This window comes from Oryzias latipes, chromosome 11 (genome assembly GCF_053564925.1).
Source record: "Oryzias latipes strain Hd-rR chromosome 11, Olatipes_Hd-rR_3.1".
Lineage (NCBI taxonomy): Eukaryota > Metazoa > Chordata > Actinopteri > Beloniformes > Adrianichthyidae > Oryzias > Oryzias latipes.
In genome coordinates this window covers 13,089,853-13,113,948 of record NC_136247.1, presented here as the reverse complement: position 1 = coordinate 13,113,948, position 24,096 = coordinate 13,089,853, and the positions used below count along the sequence as shown (strand labels likewise).

General features: G+C 39.6%; 1 protein-coding gene across 6 annotated transcripts in view; it reads left to right on the top strand.

Annotated features, from left to right (window-relative positions):
- Positions 1-24,096, top strand: part of pvrl2l (PVR cell adhesion molecule related 2 like) — a 340,090-nt gene that overhangs the window by 160,800 nt on the left and 155,194 nt on the right. For all 6 annotated transcript variants that reach the window (XM_011481007.4, XM_078954848.1, XM_011481008.4 and 3 more), the window contains exons 4-6: positions 3,030-3,323; positions 7,011-7,128; positions 9,364-9,512. In XM_011481007.4, coding sequence (XP_011479309.1) covers positions 3,030-3,323; positions 7,011-7,128; positions 9,364-9,512 — 561 coding nt within the window. The remainder of the gene's footprint in view (positions 1-3,029; positions 3,324-7,010; positions 7,129-9,363; positions 9,513-24,096) is intronic.

The following is a 24,096-nucleotide window of genomic DNA, read 5'->3' as shown; positions in this document are numbered from 1 at the left end:
GTCCTGAGTTGTTAAAGCTGCTCGGTCAATTAAAACCCTTCCCACCTCTTTCCTCTCGTGCCGGTTTGATCGTGCTCTCCGTTGAATGTTTTTTACAAATGTATGTTTGTTTTTTCCCCTTTATTTCTGGCTCCTTTTTTATTGTATTGCTTAAGGTTATTCTTCAGTAACTTTAGAGTTTCCAACTCAAAGGATGTGCCTTTTTTCAAACTTTTTAATTTCTGCATATTTTGTTTATATTTTTTATTCAATCAAAATGACAAAAGTCCCCTATTCTTCCACAATCGACAAATTGTTACTTCAGGCTTTCTGTTTGTTCTAATGCCTGAGGTTCTAAAATGACAGATTTCTATTTGAGTCGATCAGACTGTTTCATCTAACGACGCAGAGAAAGAACAGATCAGCCGGTGTGGTAGAGTGAAAGGTTCAGATTCAGTTTTTAAATAATTCAGATTGATTGAAAAATGGTCCACCTCATGATGAAACAAGCTTTTGCACGCCAGCACAGCAGGAGGCGGCTTTGATGCGTCATTCATGCTGTTATGGAATAAGTGAAGCATGACACACACTTTAAAGCCAGGGGCAAAAAAGTGATTCCAGCTTTTTACCCAGAGTCTGAGCTGATCGGCCTACTTGCAGGATTTAGTTGAATTCTGTCATCTATCTCCTTCTATGTGTTTGGACAGCCACAAACTCTACTATAGTAAAACTAGCTCTAAGTAAAGTAATTGTTTGAACATGACATTTGATTTTCTCCTGGCCTGCAGTAGTCCTTGAACACAAAAACCAGTTTGTGCTTTTTACTGCGCCTTTGAGCGAAAATTTAAAAAAGTACGTTATAAAAATGAATTTTGGGCAACGAGAAGCCCCCCTCCCTGTCCATGGGTGACATCACAGTGGAAGAAACCATCAAAGAAAGGAATGGGGCTTAAAATTAATATTTCAAAATCCACTAACGTCACCAAAACATACGTGTTGGGGAGGTCCAATGGAAATATAAAAAATGATTATGAGATTGCCGAAGGACCTACAGCTTAATGGCCCTTTTGTAACATAGTGTGAAATTTGGCAATTTTCATTTTTGAGTAATTGCAAAATTTCACACGCCTACCGCAGTTTAAGTTTATAGCCACAACCAAAGTTTTGTCGACCTTTGACTTTGGAAAAAGGCCACCATATTGAATTCTGCTCACATTAGCACCTTCTACAAATTTAAACCCCTCCTAGGGCTTTTGATCTACGGTCTCCTAACTCCTGTAACATCATTGTGAAACTAGTTAAGGAAAAAACGTTGGTTTTAGAAGTTGAAGATTCTAAACAGCCTGGCAGGCTTGTAAAAGATGCGTTTTCTTGTAGTTCACACATTTTTTTAACGGAATATTGTAAAAATTCAATACACGAGTCTCTGGCTCTAGTTGAATGAATGAAAATGACATGTGATGTGAAAATATTAGGAATATTTCTTTTTCTGTTGCCAAGGAAATCCAAATTTTTACTTTAGTCAATTTCTCTGTCACCCCCAGGTGACTAAAAACTAAAATGGTCGTTATGGAGATAAAACTAACAGAAAAGTCACCAATAAAAAAAATAAACTCGTTACTCATCAATTTGTCATGTGCAGCTCTTAGCTGGGTGGCAAGGGGGAGTGAGGGACGATCAGAAAGGGTGCCACAGGGCCTGGGGTGGGCCACGCAACGCCACTCGTAGCCTTAAAAGTTGTTTTTTCTTGTTTCTTTCTAACTCTATATTGGCTTAGTGTTGCCATAAGACTGGGCAGAGGTACCTGTCTATTTGATAAATATCATAAACAAAAAGAATGTCATTTCATTAAAATAAACACAAAATTTGGTAATTTTCCAAAACAGCAGGTGTGCAGAGGTGCACGATCTGATCTTCAGATTGAGGAAACTGACATCTATGATTGTTGCTTGTCAAATATGTAGATGAAGCTGCTCCGCCTGGAGACAATCCACAAGGACCCCATCGATTAAAACAAAAACAAAACAAAAGAAAACTGAGACAGATGATTTTTTTATTCATTTATTTGTCAAAGAAGTAGCAGTACCAGACATACTGTGGGGCAATAAAACTCTCTTGCATATCAGGTGTGGTGAAGACATTAAACACTATTTTATTATGTTTCATCTGTTAGACAGGGAGACATTTATTGATGAATTTGATGAAAATGAGCCAAGAAAACAGAAATAAAGTCAATGATCCTCACAGTTACATTAATAAATGTAGTTATTGCATTTAAGCACTAGTCAAATTTAGCTGCCAGACACATAAATCAATTATTTTTGAACAGCTTGAATGTGTCGGAGTAATCCTGATTTACCGTGTCATTAATCACTTAGTTAAGTCAAAGTCGCTCCGGAGTGATGGGACTCTGCTCCCCTGCGTGTGTTGAAGTGTTATTAATTTTCCATTAAACCTGTGGGAAATCTGCTCTTTTCCTCCAGGAGAGACATTTCCAAATTTAAAAAAATAGGCTTTTCATTTCCTAAAAAAATGTCTCGATATAAAACTTTAAAGTTTTTAAAGAAAAACTGTTAATTTTTACAACTGAATTGACAGAATTTGATGCATCAGCTGTGTGGTGATGGTAGTTTTCTTAAAACATGAAGGTTTTGCAATAATGTGGTTGAAGTAAAAGCAAGAAACTGGTTCTCTGAGATGTCTGCTATGAAGTTTCTGCATCTTATAAAGACAGATCTCTAAATACTATATTGTGAAGAAGTTTGGGTCTATGAGGGACTGACAGTCCTTTGGTCACACTCCTCCTCCAGAATTTCATTACATCCCTCGGTGTTCACGCACAACAAACATTCCTGTTTTCTTTGCTCTCATCCCATCTCTGATCCCCCCTCTGCCCACTGCACTCTTAATGTTTAATTTCTTTCTCAACTCTGGATTTTTCATCTCCCCCCACTGTGAACTGCCCCCCCTGGTCTCTTTTCACCGTGTGGATTCCTATCATCCTCTAACGGTCTCATCTTCTCCCTGTTTTCTCATCTCGTCCCCTGCAGCCAAGCCCAAGAACTCGGCTGACGTTGTGACTGTCCAGGCCGGTACCAAGTCTGTGGTGGTGGCCCAGTGCGTGGCAGCAGACAGCAAGCCTGCAGCCACCATCAACTGGATTTCCTCCGTTAGAGGCAACTATTCCACGAGCACCACAAGCGGGCCAGACGGCACGGTGACTGTACGCAGCGAATACCGGCTGGTTCCCACCGCAGAAGACAACAACAAGGATGTGACCTGCATGGTTGACCAGAGGACGCAGGACCGACAGTGGACTAAATCGCTCAGGCTTTCTGTGGAGTGTAAGCACAAACACTCACTCATCCGGGCTCACTTTCCACACATTTTCTGATGAAGGCACTCAACCTTCATAGCAAAACTTTGAAACAAGGTCTTATGAAAAAAAGATCCAGCCTAGAGTAATGACTATTGTATTACCACAAAATTAAATTGCATGGATAAATCTGAAGGGTTTACAAAGGCGGACAGAAACAAGAGCCTCCCACTATTTACTTTGTGCTTGCAGTGGCATCACCTGTCATCTGATACATTTTTGTAAAAAACAGAGATAAGGAGATTAAAATTACACGAAAACCAGAACCATGTCTGTTAATCAATACAGCTTATATGACAAGCAGCCCTGTATATTCTAGTTACTGCTGTTCATAGCAGTTGGATTTTGCCTTGTAATTTATTATTTGTTAGTAGTGCAAAAGCAGAGCTTTATTTATGATTAACGGCACCCTTCTTGTGGTTTATGAAGCCCACAGTTTCTTCTTAGACTGCAATCCCTAATGGTGACAAATAGCCAGACCATAATAAGCTGTTTTTTTAGCAGGTAAAATAAATGCTAATGTTAACTCCAAATCCTAAACTCCATTAAAAAAGCTTGAACTAATGACTTGTGAAAGGACTTGAGAGAATTTGTTCCCAAACCCACATCTACGCAAAACAGTACAGACTGCAGCACTGAATCAAGAAGAAATCAACGTGGAGATCACTTTGGGATGTTGATCTTCCCGTGTCACTTGTGTAACCTTCCTGTTATCTGCCTGTAGTGATGGAACAGATTAGCTTTGTCCGTCCTTTTTTCTGTAATCTCCAGTTTATCAATGCAAACACACACATGCAGATTAAGATGCAGCGCACACAGCCAAACAGACTGCTGGCAGAATGTTTTCATACACAGGACTCCTGGCTCATGCAAAAGGAAAACATCTGCCTATCAAACTCAGATTTGTGAGACAATTATGTGTATGTGAGGCAAAAAAAGTCCTACTTATATAAATGGTTCCTCACAAACATAAAGAATCATGCAAAAAATGCATTTGTGTTTTAAAAAGCTAATGCATGGTTGCAGGGGATGCTTAAATTAGTCTCTGATGCACAACAACCTGCATCTTTGGAAAGATGGATTTTTCCGATTTTAAAGAATTATTGTTGTGAAGATGACTTCCAGATATTCTGTACATATCATTAAAGAAAAATCAAACTTCTTAAAAGGGCACACTTTGCTCCAATAAGAGATGTGCTCATGGGAAGTTTCTGCAGCCTCTTAAGCTACGTTCACACCGGCAACGTGGGTTAAAGCAGCCACTTCTGATGAAAGGTCTATGTACCTTTGAGGCTTCTATGTTCAAAACTCTCACATTCACGCGGAGCTGTGCAAGTTTTTATGACGCCTTTGGGCTCTACGTACAAAACAAGGAGAATATGCGCTAAAAGTTAAACCAGTGGAACTTTGACCAATCAGAAATTAAGATTTGGTGAGGTAATCCATGGAAACATTCATCATAGAGGAGGAATTAATCATTGTGGTTTGTACATGACAGCATCACCATAGCTTTCATATATCAGAATAGAACTGTGAGATAAAAAAGCTTTCAGATTCACCAGATTTGCACCAAATTGACATTTTTTGCCAAGCCTCTTCAAACTGTGGGAGGTGGACATGCCTTCGTAAACAGTAGAAAAAGCAAAAAGGTGTGTGCCCCCCCCATCTGGGCGGACTAAACGCCTGTTTAAAAACCCATGTTTAGCATGTTCTTCAACACACGTCACATGTGTGTACTTAGCTTCAGATATTTGTGTGCAGGTACAGGTGTGTGCTAAATCCAACAGCATGCACTTACCTGGACTCTCATGCTGAGCTGTGTAGGTTTTTAATATTTCTCACCCATAGCTGCATGAGTGTGTGTCATGTTACGTACATACTGGGCATGTATAGTGCATTCAAGAATGTGCAGTGCATGCTTTTATCATACGATGTTCACACTTGACTATCACTACCTTGTTCTAGTGTTAGTATCTCATGAATCTTGCTCCGGGCTTTTTCTTTCACAGCTCTGTTCCGATAAACAAAAGACTTCCAGCTGGGCATAAAACACAATTATCAATTTCTTCTTTATGATTAATTTCAGAGTACCTGATTGGCCAAAGTTCAACTGGTTTACCTTTTGACATGCATTCAATAGACGTGTGTTTTGTAAGTAGAGCCCAAAAAACTGACTTAAAAACGTGCTTAGCGATGCGTGAACTCGAGTTTTGAATGGAAAAAAACAAAAACATCCAATTTCATAGACTTTTCATTAAAAGGAGTTGCTCAAACCCGCATTTCTGAGCCCAGTCTGAATGTAGCATTGGTTCTCTGATGTTGGGAGGGACCACATCTTCTGTGTATTGTGTGACGCTTTTTGGAGGAAGTCGGACACTTTCACATCCCCACTCCACCTTCGTCCCTCTTCTTCTCACTGCTTTGATTGTGTTCTCTCCTCCCTCCCTCCTCTCTTTCTGCAGCATCTTTTCATGTTTCTAGATTTTCTTCTTGGTGTAAAACATGAAAGCAGAAACCCACTAATCCTTTCTACTACTTTTAACTTCCTACACATTCCACTGTGGGTTGGAGATCATCCTAACTGAGGAGTCTTGCGTCAGTGACATGCCCAGTTTCCCCATCTCACTCCCACTTTGATTTTGGGGGGAAATTTCTTAAAGTTTGCATATGTTTCTTTTTGAAGTGTGTATCTTTGGATACATCGAGGTTTATTTTAGTAAACTTGTGTGATATAACATGCAGGCACACGTCACTCAAATTGACACATAATTACTTTCTTCGTTCCCACTAACGTCACTTTGACTAACACGTTTTTTTTTACGTTTTGCACCACATTTCTATACAGCAAAAACTGTGGCAAGAAGCTGGTTGAAGTATGATGTTTTTGCTTGTATTATTCTTATCAATTTCCAATACAAATGCATTGGAAAATTGTACTTTGGGGTTATTTTTCACTGATGTTTCTTTGGTTTTTGACATGTTTCGTGTGAGTCCCACCAGGTTCAGGCTGATAATCAGTCACAGGTTCCTACATTTCCATTAATCAAGCTCAGTGCATTCAAACATCTGGTTTTCTACTTTTCTTTTATATTTTTTTGTTAGATTTGATTTTGTTTATTACATATTTCAGATGTTGTCATTAGCCTAGTCTTCTGCGTTTTGGGTCCTTCATCCAGCAGCTCCTAACAATAAAGTAAAATAGTTATTTAAAATACTCAATTTGTTCGGTTTTTCAATAAAAGGATGCAGAGAGGATGGACAAACATGATTTAAGAGCAGTTCTTTACCTTATGAAGCACTTCCATACCTACGTTATGCACATAATTGCTGTTTAGACGTACAGATTATCTTTCTCTGGATGCATGTAAAACATCCAGCTCGCTCCTTCAAAAGTAGCAGTTGAACATTTTAACAACAACATCAACAATTCTAACTTTTGTTCATTGATTCCATTCAATATGTTACATCTTTTGTTTAAACCTTAATTTTCTTGACATATTTGCTCAGAACTGAGAGGAATGTTTTGCAGGTTTTAATGTCACACTGTGTGATGATGCAACATAACTTCAACAAAATGAATATGCTTATTTCATGGCATGAACAAACAAACAAAACTGCATTTATTTTGTGTGTTTTCTACCCTTAATTTTTCCAGTCCCCCCGTCTGTCTCCATTGCTGGTTACGACCAAAACTGGTATGTTGGCCGCTCCAACGCAGAGCTGGTCTGCGTGTTCAACGCCAACCCGCCGCCCACCGCCATCACCTGGAAATCGTAAGGATTTTCACTCCTGCAGTCCATTTTTACCAGCATCTGCTAAACTCTTTATAGCAGCGACAACTTTACAGCAGACTTAATGTAGAAATGGTTCTTGTTCTGCAGGTTTAGTAGGACGTTTTTTTCACTTCTTCTGGACTTTTTGGCAGACGTGTTCAGATTAAATTTTTACATTAGCACTACCAGGAACTAAACTTTTATTATTCAGTATGTGCAGTCTTATTGCTTTTTTATGGTCACTTTTTTTCATTATCATCTCATAAAGACAAACTATGGTTTGAAAAGTTTAAAAAAATCATTGTATGATTCTTTCCTGTTTTGTTTTCTCTTTCCTTTCTGTTTTTTGAAGACATTTTTGCTATTCTGCAGTGTCTTATACTCAATTTCTCCTGCAAGATCAATAATTATTATCAAATTCAATCTACCGGTAGTCTAATCAAATTTTTTTTTTCTTCCTTTTTTTCTTTTTTTTCCCTCTAGTCTAATCTATTTTTAACTAATAGGAAGCTTTCCTGAATTTTTTTTGAGCAAAACTGAAGTAAACATAGAAAATATAAAGAATATAAACAACAACATAAGTTACAAACACACCTTGCCTGAATCATCCAGTATAGTTTGAAATCAGGAAGGAGGAAAGTTATCTCTAAATGCTCTTTTCTTTTCATCGTTTAACTTTATTTTCTTAAAGAAACAAAAACAAACTAGAAATAAGGAATCTCTTACACAAAAAGGATAAAAAATTAATACATGACACCCTGACAGTTGTTGTGCATTTTTGTTACAATGTTGACTGACTACGTATTTGTTGCAGGGGATACAGAAAGTATTCACATCCTTTCAAATGTCATACTCTTTGTACAATTACAGCTGTTTGCCAAATGCATGGAAGTTCATTTTATTTCTCATTTATGTTCACTGAGTGTCCCATTTTGACAGGAAAAAAAAAATTGAGCAACATTTCTACTTCTACATTGGAGTCCAGCTGTTTTCAATGAGACTGATTAGACTTGTTAAGGAAGGCCACACACCGGTCTATAGAAGACCTATAAGCTCACATTGCATGTCAGAGTAAATGAAGTAAATGAGAAAGGAACTGAACTGCCAAAGGAGTTCAGATAGAACTGTGCCCAGACACAGATCTGGCAAAGATTACAAAAAAGTTTTTTCTGAACTTGAGGGTCCTAAGATCACCTCCTTAATCCTTAAAAGGAAGAAGCTTGGAACAAACAGAACCCTACCAAGACCTGAGCAATCATAGGAGAAGAGCCTTGGGAAGAGCAGTGAAGAAGAACCCGAAGATGACTGTGGCTGAGCTCCTCAGATGTAGTAGGGAGACTGGAGACAGTTCCACAAAGTCAACTATCACAGCAGCTACCCATCAGTCTGGACTTTGTTGCAGAGTGGCCCAACAGAAGCCTCTCCTCAGTGCAAGACGCATGAAAGTCTCCATAGTTTGCTAAAGACACATGAATTACTCCCAGACCATGAGAAAGAAAATTCTTTGGTCTGATGAGACAGATATTGAACCTCTTGGTGTTCATTCCAAGCTGTATGAATGAAGAAAATCAGGCAGTGCTCATCATCATCTACCCAATACAATCCCAACAGTGAAACATGGTGGTGGCACCATCGTAGTTTGGTGATGTTTTTCAGCAGCAGGGACAGGACGACTGGATCAAATTCAATGAAAGATGAATGCGGCTGAGTACAGAGATATCATGGAAGAAAACCTTCGACTGAACCAAAGGTTCACTGTCCAACTCAACAATGACCCAAAGCACACTGGTAAATAACCAAGGAGTGGCTTCAGAACAATTTTGTGATCGTTCTTGGTGGGCCCACCCAGAGTCCTGATCTGAACCCGATGGAGGGTCTCTGGAGAGACCAAAAAAATGGCTGTGCACCAACGTTCACCATCCAACCTAACTGAACTCAAGAGGATCTGCTAGGAAGAATGATTGTTGGATCATTACCAAGAAGACTCATGGCTTTGCTGGCTCAGAAGAGTGCTCCTACTAAATGGATTATTGAGACATGAAATTACGCGACTTTCCTGATTTAGGCAAATGGCTGCAAGTACACAAAGAGTAAAACATTTAAAATGTACTTTCCGTACCCATTGTATGTGCCTCATTTTAAAGTAGTTTTGGAAAAAAAAACATTTTTCCAAATGTAATCTGGATGTTTCATCCTTCTCTTCTCACTCAAATCTCCTTCCTTCTTCCTCTCCAGGGCATCTGGTCCTTTGCCAGACTCAGTTGTGGTGGAAAACGACAGGCTGTCTATAAGGAAGGTGGATGATGCGGTCAACACCACCTTTATCTGTGAGGTCAAGAACAAGCATGGAGCCAACAGTCACCACATCAACGTATTTGTTAATGGTGAGTCTTTAAAAGCACCGACAGCCCATGCTCTGCACGCGTGCAGTGTTAAGCAACACTGACAAGTTACATGAACATCCAGAGGTGAGGCGGCACAGCGTCTCTTCAGATGTATGCACACACGTGGAGGACAGCTGTCTTCACGCTGATATTCCATTCGATCATGTGCAATTTCAATTCCCTCTTAACACAACAGCACACACGCAAATGCAGTAAACACACATGCAGTCCACATCCCTTCTCCACCAAGCCAATGCCTTCATGCATGCATAGGAATTCCTTTTTTTTTTCTCTGACACGCACATGCTGGGATCAGGGCTGATGCTGGAGCTTCAGGGATGCTGGTTTCTTTCGATCTTCATGGTGTCTTTTGTTGTTTGTCTCCACACTGGTGGAGGGTGTTGATTGACCCTTTCCCCACAGCAGGGCCAAATAGCAGCACAAAAGCGGCCAGTGTGGACAACTTCAGATCAAAAGCATTCTCTTGGAAAAAGGGGTTTATGCAGCCACACTGTATCACGGCTGGACATGGACAGTTTAGAGAATTGGCTCTCATTAGGCAGTTTTGGCCCTGCAGTGGACAAATCAGTGTTGGGATTGTTCAAGAAGCTCCAAATTATTCTGAGGGTTCAAGTTGGTGTGAGCCAGTTTGCAAAGCTTTCTGTTGTTCATTTCTTTTATCTTTTGCTGTCTCAGCAGCCACAACAGCTTTTACTAACCTGGTTTTACTCCTATTTTTCTGTCTTTTTTTGTCTTTATAAGTCCTCTTTTTGCTCAATGGGACCCTTTTCACACAGCAACCAATATCTTTAGTCAAAAAAAGGTTGAAAAAACGTCCCTGGTTTTAAGGGAAAACATGCACATAAATCTGCACATTAGGCTCCGTGGTTACCTCACTGTAGACAAAGAAGTTGCATGGAAAACTTTGGCTCCGCCTCTGTACTGAGACGCAGCATAACAAAGGCACATCAGTTGGGTCTTGATTTGCCTGTGCGAAAAGGGATTATAAATATGTGGGATTGCAGTCCTAATCTTTCTGATGGGTTGCTTTGGTCCTGTAGTGATCATGGAGCTGTTGCCATGGTGTTTGTTCAGGACTTTTCTCTTCTGGTGCTCTCACCTCTGCACATGGGGGTGCACACACAAATCCTTCACACACTGAATACAAGAAGGCCGTTAAAACCAAAATTACTCTTACTGATTTTTTTTAAATGATCCCCTTTCTTTCTGTGCATTTTGTATTTTGTGAGAAATGGATAGCATTTGGAGCCTCACAGTAAAAAAAAAAAATCTTCTCATCCAAGAATAAAGCAAAGAGTCCTCTTAAAGAAAAACCGTGGGAAATAGGAGCCGGCGATTGGAATTGTTTTTTTAGTGAAAACAAAGGGTCTTTGTAGCCAGCCGTGTTGTGAGTGTGGGAGGTTCACAAGTGGTTAAGCTGCTACTGTTCCTGCTGGAAGCGAAGTGTAGTCACTGATTCAAAGTACCAAGGAGGGTATGCTTTCCCCATCAAGCGCGCACACGCATGCTCATAACACAAGGCTTAACTCACCAAAATCCCTTACAGACGCATGTAAAACCTCCACAAAGTCCACTCACATGCCTCAAGGACCTAACACACACACACTCGTTTTTTTCCATCTTTGTAAATACCTGAGATCAAGGCCAGACTCTGTGATTTATCTTCCTCTGTTTTTTTTTACGTGTCCTTCATGGTTTGCTTGAGTTGTGCTGCATTTAAACATCATCATGGGTGTAAAGTAAGGTGAGTGCTGGAAGTCACACTGAAGCGCTGTGAGCTGACAGGATGCTTTACTTGAACACGATATGGCCTTTTAGCTCTCACTTCAATCCAAAGTGACTTTCCACTTCTAGAAAGGGGAACTGTCGTGAAAGATAGAAGTGTGAATGTGGAATTCCACACAGAAGTCTCACTTCTTTAAGAATATGTGACTTTGTGACTTTCGTTTCTTTAAACGCAGATAAAGATTTAAAAAAATATTGTTGAAAAAAGCAAATGTATGTGCGTTTAATCAATTAACAGAGTAAAAACTCACATTGAGTTAGTTTTTTAAGCAGCTAAATTGACCAAATGAGACAAAATGACAGTTTTAAGAGGAAAGAGGAGAGATCAGATCATCAAATACTTGAATAAGTTTCAAATTCATGCTTTTACAAACTGCAGAAAAGAGCCTAGAAAATTATAAATTAAGAGGGAGAAAATATTAATAAGGGAACAGCTTTATTGCAGTTTGGATAATACACAATTTGATAGGCCTACAAACCAAATACTGATATTTTTAGTGATAAAAAATGTGATCCAAGCAAACGTTACACAGTTGTTGGTATTTCTACCACATGGATAGATGCACACGAGAAAAAATAAATAGAGGTGACATTAAAGATTATGTGGTCCTTCCACTAAACTGACTTTAACTTCTTAAAAAGATTTTTAAATATTGTCTACCACTGTCATAAATGCTAGTATTTTGTTATTGTTTCAATCTTGGATTGTATGTTTTATTGTTTCATGAGAATCCCTCTGATTTGGGGTTTATTTTTCACACAGTCCAGAGACCTTTCATCTGTTCAGGTAAATTGTGTGTGCTTCTACTTTGTATAGTATATATATATTTTTTCTTAATTCTTTTCTAATTCTAATTCTCCTTCCTCTGTAGTATTTTTGAATGCTCTGCTGTGTTTTCAGCTAAATTAGAAATTTTTTGGAAATAATCGATAGTAACGGGAAGTGGAGTTTGCAAGCTGTGTCTTCTTTGGAAAGTCTAGCAGACTCTTGTCAGACTTTCTTATATGCTTTACCCCTTTCTGGAAGTTGATGTGTTTTACCCACTGAAGCGCGGCGGAGGGAACTGAACATGAGGTGCAGCAGCTTGAGGTGTTGTTTCTGAAACATTTGTGAAATGTGATGCTGCATTTCTGGAGTGACTACAGGCGTTGTCAAGTGCAGCTCTGTCCACTGCGGCTCACACAGTAAAATCAATATTTAGGGATGAACTGAATAATTGAAGAATTTTCATCCCTTTTACCTTTTTCTACTTTGCTTCAGCCGCCTTAATGTGTTTTTTTTCCAGACTCATTCCAGAAAATATGATGCCACTCATTAAAGTCCCAGTCTGCAATCATCTTTTAATCCATTGTAAAAGCATTCTCAGTGGTCTTTAATTATGATGATGCCATTTTAGCCCAAATAATAAAAAATTAAAAAACGGTTGTTTTCTAGGAAATAGTTTACACACGTCACATCTCATCCAATGGCACAACACTTTGAATAAAGAAATACTCCATAATGCAATCTTAAGCTTTCTTTTTTTATATATTTCCTCCATCATGAGAAAAAGGCCAAAAGAAGATGTTAAAAACACTTTTACAGCAAAAAACAGCAAAAAAAATAATAAATAGATGGAAAAAAAAAACTCCTTTTGATTTGAAAAGTAGGTATAGCCCAAACTGAAAATAAAGACTCCAATCCCTCCTCCAAGCTCGTTATGGACCTTGCAGCCAAATTACTGTTTTTGTTTCTCTGCCCCAATTTAAAGTGAAGCCTATCTGGAAGACTCCCAACTCTCCAGATGGCCAGTCTGCCACTGTTGGTGATTCACAACAGTAAGAGAGCTCTTGATTCAACTTGGTGAAAATAATTACAGCGTGAATTCTAACCCTCAAATAAAATGTAAGTACACATGAACAGTTGAGGTGCTAAACCCTACAAAGGAATGTTGTCAAAATGATGTTCAAGTGCCCAAAACTTTCACCTCCAAACACAGAGCGTAATCACATGAACGATCTGGTGAGAGTACTTGCCTCCAGCTAGGATTGTTGAATTAGCTCACATGACCGGGGTCATCCCCACTTTCAGTGTCAGATTTGTTGGGACTTCAGCGAAATTTCTCAAACCACAGTGAAGATAAATCAGCAGTAACACCTTTTAAAGGGAGAGTGGCTAAGTGGGGATGATGCCTTAACTTTACATTCATGCCATCTGGGAAGTCATCTGAATTACGTGTGTGGATGGAGCCGATTATTTCAGAACAAAACAGCTTTTGTTGGAAGAAATTGTTTCCTCCTTTTCATGAGGAAATCTGCCTTTTTTTTCAAAAGGTCAACATAGATATCTGCTGTGGAGGCTACTGTCCAATCAAAATCATCAGGGTTTGTCATGCCTTGATACAACTCATCTGTGTTGGATTCGATTTTTGAGGTTGGTTGAGGAACTTTTAGTTGACATTAGATTTTTACAGTGCATGGATTCATGGAGGGGCTCTCACAGCAACACTGACTGCAAATGTTTGATCTGGATATGCTGCTTTAAATGGCTCCACGTTTGGATCCAGCTGTTTGTCATGCAAAAGCTTCCCCATTACAACTCCTGCGCTCACTATTAAGTGTTATGATTAACACCATTTCCAGTCTCCCAGCATGAGTCTGAAACCGTGAGGCAGAAAATGCCTTCAGCTCTTAAAAATAAGCAGTTTAACCCCCCCTACTTTCAGTTCAAAAGCTCAACACCCCCTTTCCAATTTTCCTGCTGAGAACAGTTGCTGGCTCCTCTGTGTTCCCTCACACGGCAGATGAAAGTGCTCTGCTGTCTGGCATTTCTGCCTCCATCACAAGTCATGCTTTCCCTTCAGCCTGTACAAGATCCAGAACTTTGAAGAAGCGTACATGGTGGAAAACAAAGTGCTGTTTGGAGAGAGAAAGGGGAAAGAAAGATGGGGATGGTGTGGAGCGTGAGGGTGGATCCGCCTCTGTCCTCACAGCTCGAGCTCTCGGGAGTTGATGCTCCTGTAATGCATCTGGAGTATTTAGTGACGTGTCCACAGTGCCCAGCGTCCTCCCTGCAACCCCCACCCTGAACCCCATCAATCAACATGAACATGATGCCAGCTTTTTGCACTTGCTGGGTTGCCTTGGCACCAGCTGGATCTACCCAGGGTTGCGTGTAGAAAGTGAAAGATCACGCTGGCAAAAAAAAAAGAAAAAAAGATTGGAGTGAGGGATATGAGGTGGAGTGGGTGTTGGAATAAAAAAAGAAATTGCAGAGAGACTGAAAGGCGAGATAAAGGCGAAAGTTAGGAGGTGGTAGGGGTCAAAGGAGCGAAACTGGACAGAAGGTCCTCTAAAACCGCAGATGACTTCTGGACTAAGAGTGAGCTGGCAGGAGGCTGTGACCCCACTCTGTCCTCCCACTCTGTGCCCACCCCCACCCCCACCCCCTTTAACAAAAAAAAGTAATTTTCATGGGGAGTCCAGCTGGCACTAGGCTTGAGGCCGTTTGAATACACACACACACATACACTATTGTGCATTCACACCCTTCTACTCTCGAACACACAATCACATCTATATGGACCAGTGGAGAAACATTTCCTGGATAGCCTGCAGCAAGTGAGATAGCTCTCTGCCGCAAAGACACACTGTGTCACTTTGAAGATACACTCAAACACTCGCACAAACTGAACCCTGCAGCTCTGTGCATAAGATAATCAGATGATCAAGCCGAGGGGGATGATTTCTGGCTCCAACGCTGCGTGACATAAAGCCTTAACTAACCTTTGTACAGGCTTGATGAAACACACACGCACAGATTGCAAGCACGGTGATGGAGTAGTCATGAAGACCCCTTCAGTTTTTTTACAATTCAAATAACTTATCTAAAATAACTAATCTGCATTTTATGAAGAAAAAATTAAACATGGAATTAAATGGAGAGGAATTTTGCACTGTCATTGAATACTTCCAAATTCTTTATACACTGACTCCAAAGAAAATTGTGTTTTTGGTGTTTTGGATGTTTGGAGGACATATATAAAGAAAAACAAGATTAAAAATTACATTTCTGAGTATTTCGATATTCAAATTGTTGTGAATCAGGAGCAGTAAAAAAAATGCAGCTGGCAGAAGCTTGTAGCAGTTACATAGGTGCTACAATCGGCGAACCACAAGCTCCCTTCTCTGCTCCTTTCTGAAGCATCCGCTTGTAGACAAATAGATCCATGTACGTCTTTGTTTTTCTCGTCTGAGCTGGAATCTGGCTCAAATCTGTACGGCTGGATAGCTCCAATATTTTTGCCATTTTTGTTGGACCACTAATGTTAGCTTGGGGTTGTGAGGGGCTGTAGGCTAGTGGGAGTTCATGTAAACAGATGTGTGATGGGAAGGGGGGGCATCCTTAGTCAGAGGCGAGTTTCTAATAAACCATGTCTTAGAAAACAATATTTTTTTTATGTTTGGCTAAAAACTGGATAATCATTATAAAAAACACAGGGAACCCTTTGACAATAGATCAAAAAATGATTTTAGTAGGAATTTAGGATGTTGTCTCTCTTTCATATTATTGCTCTTCGTAAAGATGCTCCTTTTATATGCTGTTTAGTGTCTTTGTGGGTGTTGAAACTGTCCCAGCCGTCATTACGGCAGCCTGGCCAGGTCAGTGGTTCATCAGTGGGCCAAACTGAGAAAATCAACTCTGCATGATTATTCATAGCTTCCAGCCAAGATTCAAACAAGCCACCTTTGTACTATGAGCCAAAGCATTGCTAACGTCCTGCAGAGCAAAAACAAAAGTCCCAACTACAAAGCAGTTTTGTGACGTCAGAAACACATGAGGATCTCATGTGGGGCACACGTTGCTACAGAGGTGTAAACTAGTCTTCAGTCTGAACTGAGTCTCTCATGCACACGCATAAGAGCATTAGCTGAGACTTGTTTGTACATGTCTGTAGAACTTCCTCTGCTTCCGTGGTAACGAGCTGTAAATTGCTGCGCAAAAAAACTCTCATTTGATCTTCATGTTTTGATGAGCTGATTCCCTCTCCTCCACTCTGGGTCGGCAGCCATAAAACGGTAGCATCTGGTGGAACAACACGCCGTCCTGCTGAACATCACAATGATGAACTCTAGCATGTGTACACTTAAATTAAATTCTGGTTTATGCTTTGGGTTATTTATGCTGTAAGCAAACTTCCATTGTAGACTAGTAAGATGAATGTATTTAAAAAAAAAGTCTGCTTTGTTTGCTGTGCTTTGTCTCTAGGGAGATTTTCCCAACAGATCTTTTAATGCCATGTCATTCATTTATTCACATTTAAAAAAAAATAGATAGGGATGCTGTTTCTTTGTTGTAACCACATCATTTTTGTTAGTTTCTGTGTTGTTTTGACTGATATTTTGCAGATTCACTAGTTTAAGTGGAGTTCGTTCTTTAGAAAACAGCAAAAACAAGCAGCGCTGTCAGGGAATCCAGCATGATGTCTATGTGGGTTCATCAGTCATCAATGTCTGTAGGAAACGTCAGGTTAATCGTTTTTCCAGATCGGATTTAAAAAAGAGGAAACGCAGATGGAAAAGTTGACATACCATCTTCAGCCAAAAGCATTTTAAAACAACAAAAATATCAAATTAAGGAGGCAACAGAACAACGATCCTCAAAATGGAATCCAAAAGTGAAGTGATGACCAAACAGATCTGAAAATTGACTGATTATTCTGAACAGACAACAAAATAGGACCAGATTTGTGTTTTTCTTTCATTTATTTTGCATTATAAACATCAGTTCACAACAAAGGTGACGTCTGGATTCAAGAGGGTCATCAACTGTCCCGTCCAGGAGGGCTGTAACCAGGTATTGAGGGTTGGAGTCTGGATTCTGAGTGCTTTCTAATTCCCGTGTCAGCGCTATTTGCAGCTGTGACCATAAGGTCGACAAACCATGAATCTAGTGGTTGTCACTGTCATTCTTGACCTTCACTGAGGACATTGTTGCGAGGTTAAAAGAAAATTTAAGGATCTCCTGCATTCCACCAACACATTTTCTGCAGAGAAAGCAGAGGCTGAAGACACAGGAGTGGGCCCGTCCACTACCGGAGTCACTGAAGTGGTTAGAAATCTTTTTGGTGGAAAGCAACATCCCTAGATGTTGTAAGGTTGGCGTGTGTGTCATGTCTTTGCAACATTGTGTGGTGCTTGGGAGCAGTTCCTTTGGACTGGCAGACTAGGGTGGGGGCCCATTTCTTTCAAGAATGGGGACAGGAGGATGTGCTTTTAACTATTGGAGGAGAACTCGAAGTGGAGGGACGCTGCTCCTCCTCATTGAAACAAACCAGTTAGGGTGACTTCAGATGCCTCCCCATTTCCTTTCTTGGGAGGTGTTCAGGTCATCTTTCACTGGGTTTGAGACCCTGGCAAAGACCCAAAATGCGCTGGAGGGACTGTCTCTTGCCTGGGCTTGGAGCACCCTGGGTTTTCCCCACAGAACTGTAGGGAGTTCCTGTGTAGAGGGAGCTGGCCTTGACTAGAATTCTTTTAGTTTCATTTTTATAAAGGTTGGGAGGGTGTCGGCCTCCTGAGCACAACAGAGAAGGCTTTAAGAATTCCACTGTGCTTCTCCTGATGTGTTTTTGCCTTTTCTGTGTAATCTTTGCTAAGAAATTAAGTTGAATAAAATCAGTTTTCTTTAAAAACATGTTTCAAAGAAATATAAATGTTTTTGTGATGTGAGACACTGGTTGCCTTGTTAGTAACTGATCTCATGCCAGTTCTGGTTTTCTGAATCCAGAACTCTTCAGACCCAGGGGGGGAAAAAATCTGTAAGATATGCTTATTGAACAGGCTCGCTCCTAAAACATTTTCATAAAGTAAGAACTCCAAGGAATCACTTTTTTCTGACAATACAAGCAAAACTGAGTTAAATATCCAGAAGTGACAAACACAGCTCCACCACTGGCCCCGTTGGTGTGACGGCTGGGGCCTTGGCCACGCAGGAGGGACGTCTGTCATGAAGATAAGAGCCCTCCAAACGGGCTTCTGGGTTGCGGCTTATCTCAGACAGAAGCACACGCAGACAAATGAGACTGGAGTGCATCATCTTTTGGATGAAGAGAGCGGAGGATGACTGGATGCACAACAGCAGCAACTTAGATGCAATGTAGTAACAGTGAGAGTCCACACTGATTTTTAATTAGCATAGCGACATGTGTCACTCCAGCCTCAGGATTTGTTTATCTATGGACCTTTATTTTCATAGATTTATAAACTGTTTTTTAACACAACAGAAAATCCATAAACAGCAAACATCAGTTTAGCTTTTAAGTATTCATTCATCCATAATTGATTGCAGTCTTTTGCTTTATTAACAAAGGCTTAAAGCTCTTGTTGATCTCTTCTGAACGCTGAAGAGGATGCTGCCTGAGAGCAATGTTGCTCCTAATAAAAACCAATTTAATCAGTCTGTGGTCCCACTGGCGGCACCACAAGGACTTCCAGTATCTCACCAAAAGTGATGCTTCTCTTCAAGGGTAATCCTGTTCACTTCTGCTTCTTTTTTGAGAAGAGGCAGAAGTTGAACTCCTTTACTCATAACAGGAAGTTTCTCCATCTGGATTTTCTCTGCAGGAATCATCTTACCCAACCACAACATGGTTTGCAAATCATGTGATTTTTGGCTTCAGCTCAACAGTGGATAGTTAGCATTTACCTGGACTTGGGACTGGCAAAGGGATCCACAAAAAGTTCCACTATAGGCTGCTGTCTTTGATCAGTTCATCTCCCATCCAAGATCATATAAGATCAGGCGTGTCACAGGTGTCACATCACTCTTTATGTTGCACAAGATTTTATATGAAATCCAAATTTTAAGAAAATATCCAATGCATAAAGATGGATAATTTAATACTAGATATTCCATGGAAATTCTCCTTTAAGTTTAGCGGCTCTAATGACATCTAAAAAGTAGATGATGTACTCAACATGGCTTCATCTCTTATTTATAGGAAATGACGTAGAAAATTAACCTGTGTCATGGTTTAAGCTGTTTTTTTACACTCTGCTTCGACTTAAAAAAGTAAAAGTTGCTTTTGTTTGAAAAGAATAGTCACTGATTACAGATTTAATCAGAGTCTCTCCTTTCAGATTGGTGGCTTTTCAATGTGTGTTTTAGAATTAATTGTCTGCTGATTTGGCTTAAAATGTTCTGTTTAACTCTATTTTAAGTAATGCAAAATGTTTGTAGAGAGTCTGCAATGACCAGCTGTGTGTTATCTTTGTGCTATTTTTAAATGGCAGCCTTTCTCTCAAGGGGGCTGTTCAGCATCTCATCATACGTTTTAAATGGAGTTTCTTTTCAACTTCAAAACACCTGAAGCTCCTATTTATCTAAACCAAAGAGGCAATTAGAACTTTTCTTTTCCCTATTCCTTTAGAAACTTGACTTTGCTCATTTTTTCATTCATTTGTCATTTTATTTACTGCCACATTTTTCCATCTGAAAGGGACAACAAGCTGAACATACTCGTGGTTATGGAAATTCAAACTCTCACTTGTACTGTTTAGGATTTGAACCACTAATCTGTTATTAGTAAATCTTTCCCCTGCTAGAGTTTCTGCATGAAATCAGCGGCAAAGATAATTATTGTGAAATTTAAGAGTTTTTTTTGCACTCACTGGTGTTTGTGTTTAAAAAAGAATAAAATAAAATTTGCAACGCTGTGGTCATAAAAAAAGCCTCAAGTCTACTGCTGCTGCACCAGGGGCAGATATGTGATTACACCAATAAAATAAGAAAATTCAATTCACAAAAATAAAGTTAAGGAAAGTGTTTAAAGGTTATCCTAAGAGTCAAACAGCAATTAGCCCAAGGTAACTTTAAACTGAATTAAGTTAAAAGAGGATTTGAGGTAATTTCTGTTTTCTAAGTGAGGTCTGATTAGATCCACACCTTGATTTAGCTGAAAGTACTACACACATAGAGCATAATGGTTGTGTATTCTAAAATGTTTTGTGGGGCAGGAGCAAATTTGCTTTTTCCATAGATAGAAGAAGAAAAAAGAAACTATTTAGAAGGAAAAACCTGATGCTTGAAAGGTGGTAAAAAGTCTGTCAGTCTGTTTCCAGGGACCTGAGCTTATATTTCCTGTTGGCTCAGGTCTTTTTGTTCTGTGTAAGACAAGGTTGGGAAGTCTAATAATCTAAGTAAGATGCTATATAGAAAAATTTCACGAGTTTTGTGGGATAAAAAATAAAGCCTGTTGCACATATTTAAGGAAGTTTTTTCTTGCTTCCAAAGACATCCACAGCATCTGGATCTCTGTTTTGAAATACAACGCACAACCTAAACAAAGATTTGGCACTAACAGGGAAACTGTAGGTCATCATACATGAGCACAGATTGGCTTATCTCTATTGGCTTATCGATAAAAGAAACAGGGTTTGTTGCTCTTCCACTTTATCAAAGACAGGACTGGATTTTATTTTGAATAGATTATACCAAAACCCAGTTCTGAGGTTCAGTGACAATGAGGTCTTCAATATATTTTTTTTAATTCAAAAACTTTCCATATGACAGCATTGCACACTGCAAAAACAGACCCCTAGATATAAGCACAAAATTCATGGGGGAAAAAAATTACTTGAAAAAACAAAAAAAATCTGCCAATGTGGTTAGAAAAATGGTTTTACCAATAAACCAAATTCATGTATATGATAATATATTACCTTTGGCACACGAAAGAACATTTTTTTTCTGATATGTTAGTTATTTTCACAGCTCAATTTCCTACCAGGAAGTAAGTAGTATCAAAAGTATCAAAATATCTGGTATTACAAATAAATGACATATAACATAACATAGCATAGCAGCAAAACTGTAGGTATCCTGAACATGCTCGGCCCCAAGGTTTCTCTCTAAAATCTGTGAAAAAACCATGTTGGGAAAGGTTACTATGGAAACACGATAGTCCTGCAAGCTCTGTGGAAGATTGACAGACCATCTGCCACCATAAACGGCTCAACAGTCAAAGAAGGATGTAACAAAAATAGGGTGGTCTGGTGATTTTTGGACTGAAGAAAACACACTTTTTAATAGTTTATTGTATTTTCCTCGGCAGTATCTCCTAAATGATACATACCCAAGCCTCAGGCAGCTGAGGAAGCACCCAAACAAGAAATCCAAGATGTGTCTGTCTGTCTGTTTTTAAGTGGTTGCAGAAACTGCAGTTCTTAAGAATTTTGCTGTAGCTACTTTTTTATTTAGTTAGATTTTGTTGAGTCACACACACAAAAGTGACCTCCAAGCTGCCACAAAGGGTATTGTTAGAGAAACAGATTTAATACTGGCACGGTGGACTTTTCATTTTAAAATATGTACATGTTTTGAGAGCTTTCATTAAGTATAACATAAGAAATGTCTGTTTTCCAGTGTTTTGTGCGTAACCCTTGTGCTATTCTAGGCACTTTAACATTGGAAGTTGGGTCATCTTGACCCACAAGACAGTGCGCTGAACCTTTTTTTCTTCAATGATTTGTGATCTTCACTGGTGTCCATGGATTACATTAAATCCTCTTCACCTTTATCCACCTGTGTCATAGTAGGGATAACACGTCAATGTAAGGATCGGGTCATCAGGACCCCATAGGATAGCACAAGTGTTAAATTGTACATGTTTGGGGCCTATCTGGTTGATGATTCAACTCTTTCCCGCTCACTCCTCTGGTTCTGAAAAGTAAACTCACTGACAGAGCTGAGCCAAGACGCTGCTGGTTTCAATCAGGGTGAGGTTGTGTGTTTCTTTGAATGCACAAATGAGAGAACACTTACCAGCACCATCATAGCTTTCTGTGCCCAGCTTAAGTCAGTTCTTCCATTCCCTTTTTCAGTGGTTTTCTGAATCTATCTTCCAAAGCCAGACTCCCCCTGCAGTTAGCATCATTGCATGCTATAGTTCACTGCTGCTGTTCATTACAAACACCTTTATATAATCAAGCTACTCATACATCTGCAAATGGGTTTCTCTTCTGAACCCACATGCTGTGTTTTACATGCACAAACGCGCGTTGCAGCCCTGTGCGGATCCTGCTTTTGCACGCAGATCTGCTTTGCTGTGCTCACATTTGGCATTGGACTCATGCACAGGCTCATTCTTCACTGGAGCTGCAGGGTCAGTGGTTCGTTGTGTTGCACGTAGCTGAGGCTTGGCGAGGGAGCACCTCATGATTACCTCTGTGCTTCTGCTACTACTTTCCATTTTGGTGTCAAAGACCCCGAGCCAAACTTTGCCTCTTTCTTCTTCGCCTTTCTTTTTAACAGCAATTTGCTTCAACACACACACCCACACACAGTAAACACAGCAGCATTCACTAGTTAGCTGACACATCCAGCTACAGAAGGTCTTTAACTCCACAAAAATGAATACACACTTAGTCACATTTCTCCCACTATGAGAGATCCCCTTCTGCTGTGATGCCTCCATGATGCTCTGAGTGTGTTTATTAGCATGTGTCTAATAATGGAGAAGCTTGGGCTGCTAATCCTGCAGACCGGCACGCTGCCTTTTAATTAGCCAGCAGTACATGTTCAGGGTCAGACTGCTATCGCAATCTAAAGCTAATCCACTGTAAATTGATCAATGCAGAGGAATGGACAGCGAGTAGGGAGGTTAACAGGGAGGAGCACTGAAGGCCGTTAGGTTTGATGTTTAAAGAAAAGAAACACTAAAGGCAGGAGATGGCAGGGGATTTGTTTTTTCAAGTGTTACGAGTTATATTTATAACTGGCTCTGACAGCTGTATTGACTCAGGAATGCAATGGTTATCAAGGAGAACTTTGTTAATGGGACTGCAAATGATGTCTTTTGGTGCAGCTCTCTACCTACAGCAGGAGAGATGCATCATTTTGCATAAAAACACAACAAGCAGTCAGAGAGACGAATGAACAGCTAGACTGGAAGAAACAACACCTATTAAACATATGTGATTTCTCTGAAAACTTTCAACAATTGGTGCCACTAAAAGAAAAAAAGATTATGTGTTGTCAACTCTTTACTGGAAATCAATTTCATATATTAAAGATACCTCAGAAGATGTTTTAAATTTTTGAATAAAAAAAAAAATAACACTAAAAATTACAAACACTGTTTGATTTTTTTCTATCAAAATGAACTTGTATTGATTTTTGGCTTCCCATTCACACTTCTCTCCATTATTTTTGGAAAGTCTTTTCTTTTGAAATTTGTCATCTAAATGCTTTTAGGAAAGTTTCAAATATTAAAGGTTTGAAGCTATATTCGCACCACCCTTAACAACGCACATTCAAGTGGCCACTTCCAGTTTGTACACGCAGGTAATGTGTGTTTCAGGCTTCCGCATTCAAAACTCCCATGTTCGTTTGTCGCTATGCAAATTTTCTACAATTTCTTTCTGGCTCTACGTGTAAAACACGTGCCTGTTGAACGGGCAAGTTAAACCAGGTAAAATATCTACCAATCAGAGACTCAAATTTGGTGGTGATGTAGAGATGGTGTCCCCTTTAAGTCACAGAAGTGCCAACAATTTGAAAATGGTTAATGGAGAAGAATTTATAATTGCGGTTTGTGCCCAGATGTAATTTAATGACTTAATGACTTATAAACTCAAGTTTAAGGCATACAGAATGCTGTTAAGGAGCGCAGCACTAAACACAATTAGTGGTCAGCTAGTGGTGTGCGGATTTAGTGGTTCACGCTGTTTGAACCTGCTCTAAAGCTTTGATTTTGAGATTTGGAGTTGCAATGTTGGGATGTTTTTGTTTTAAAGT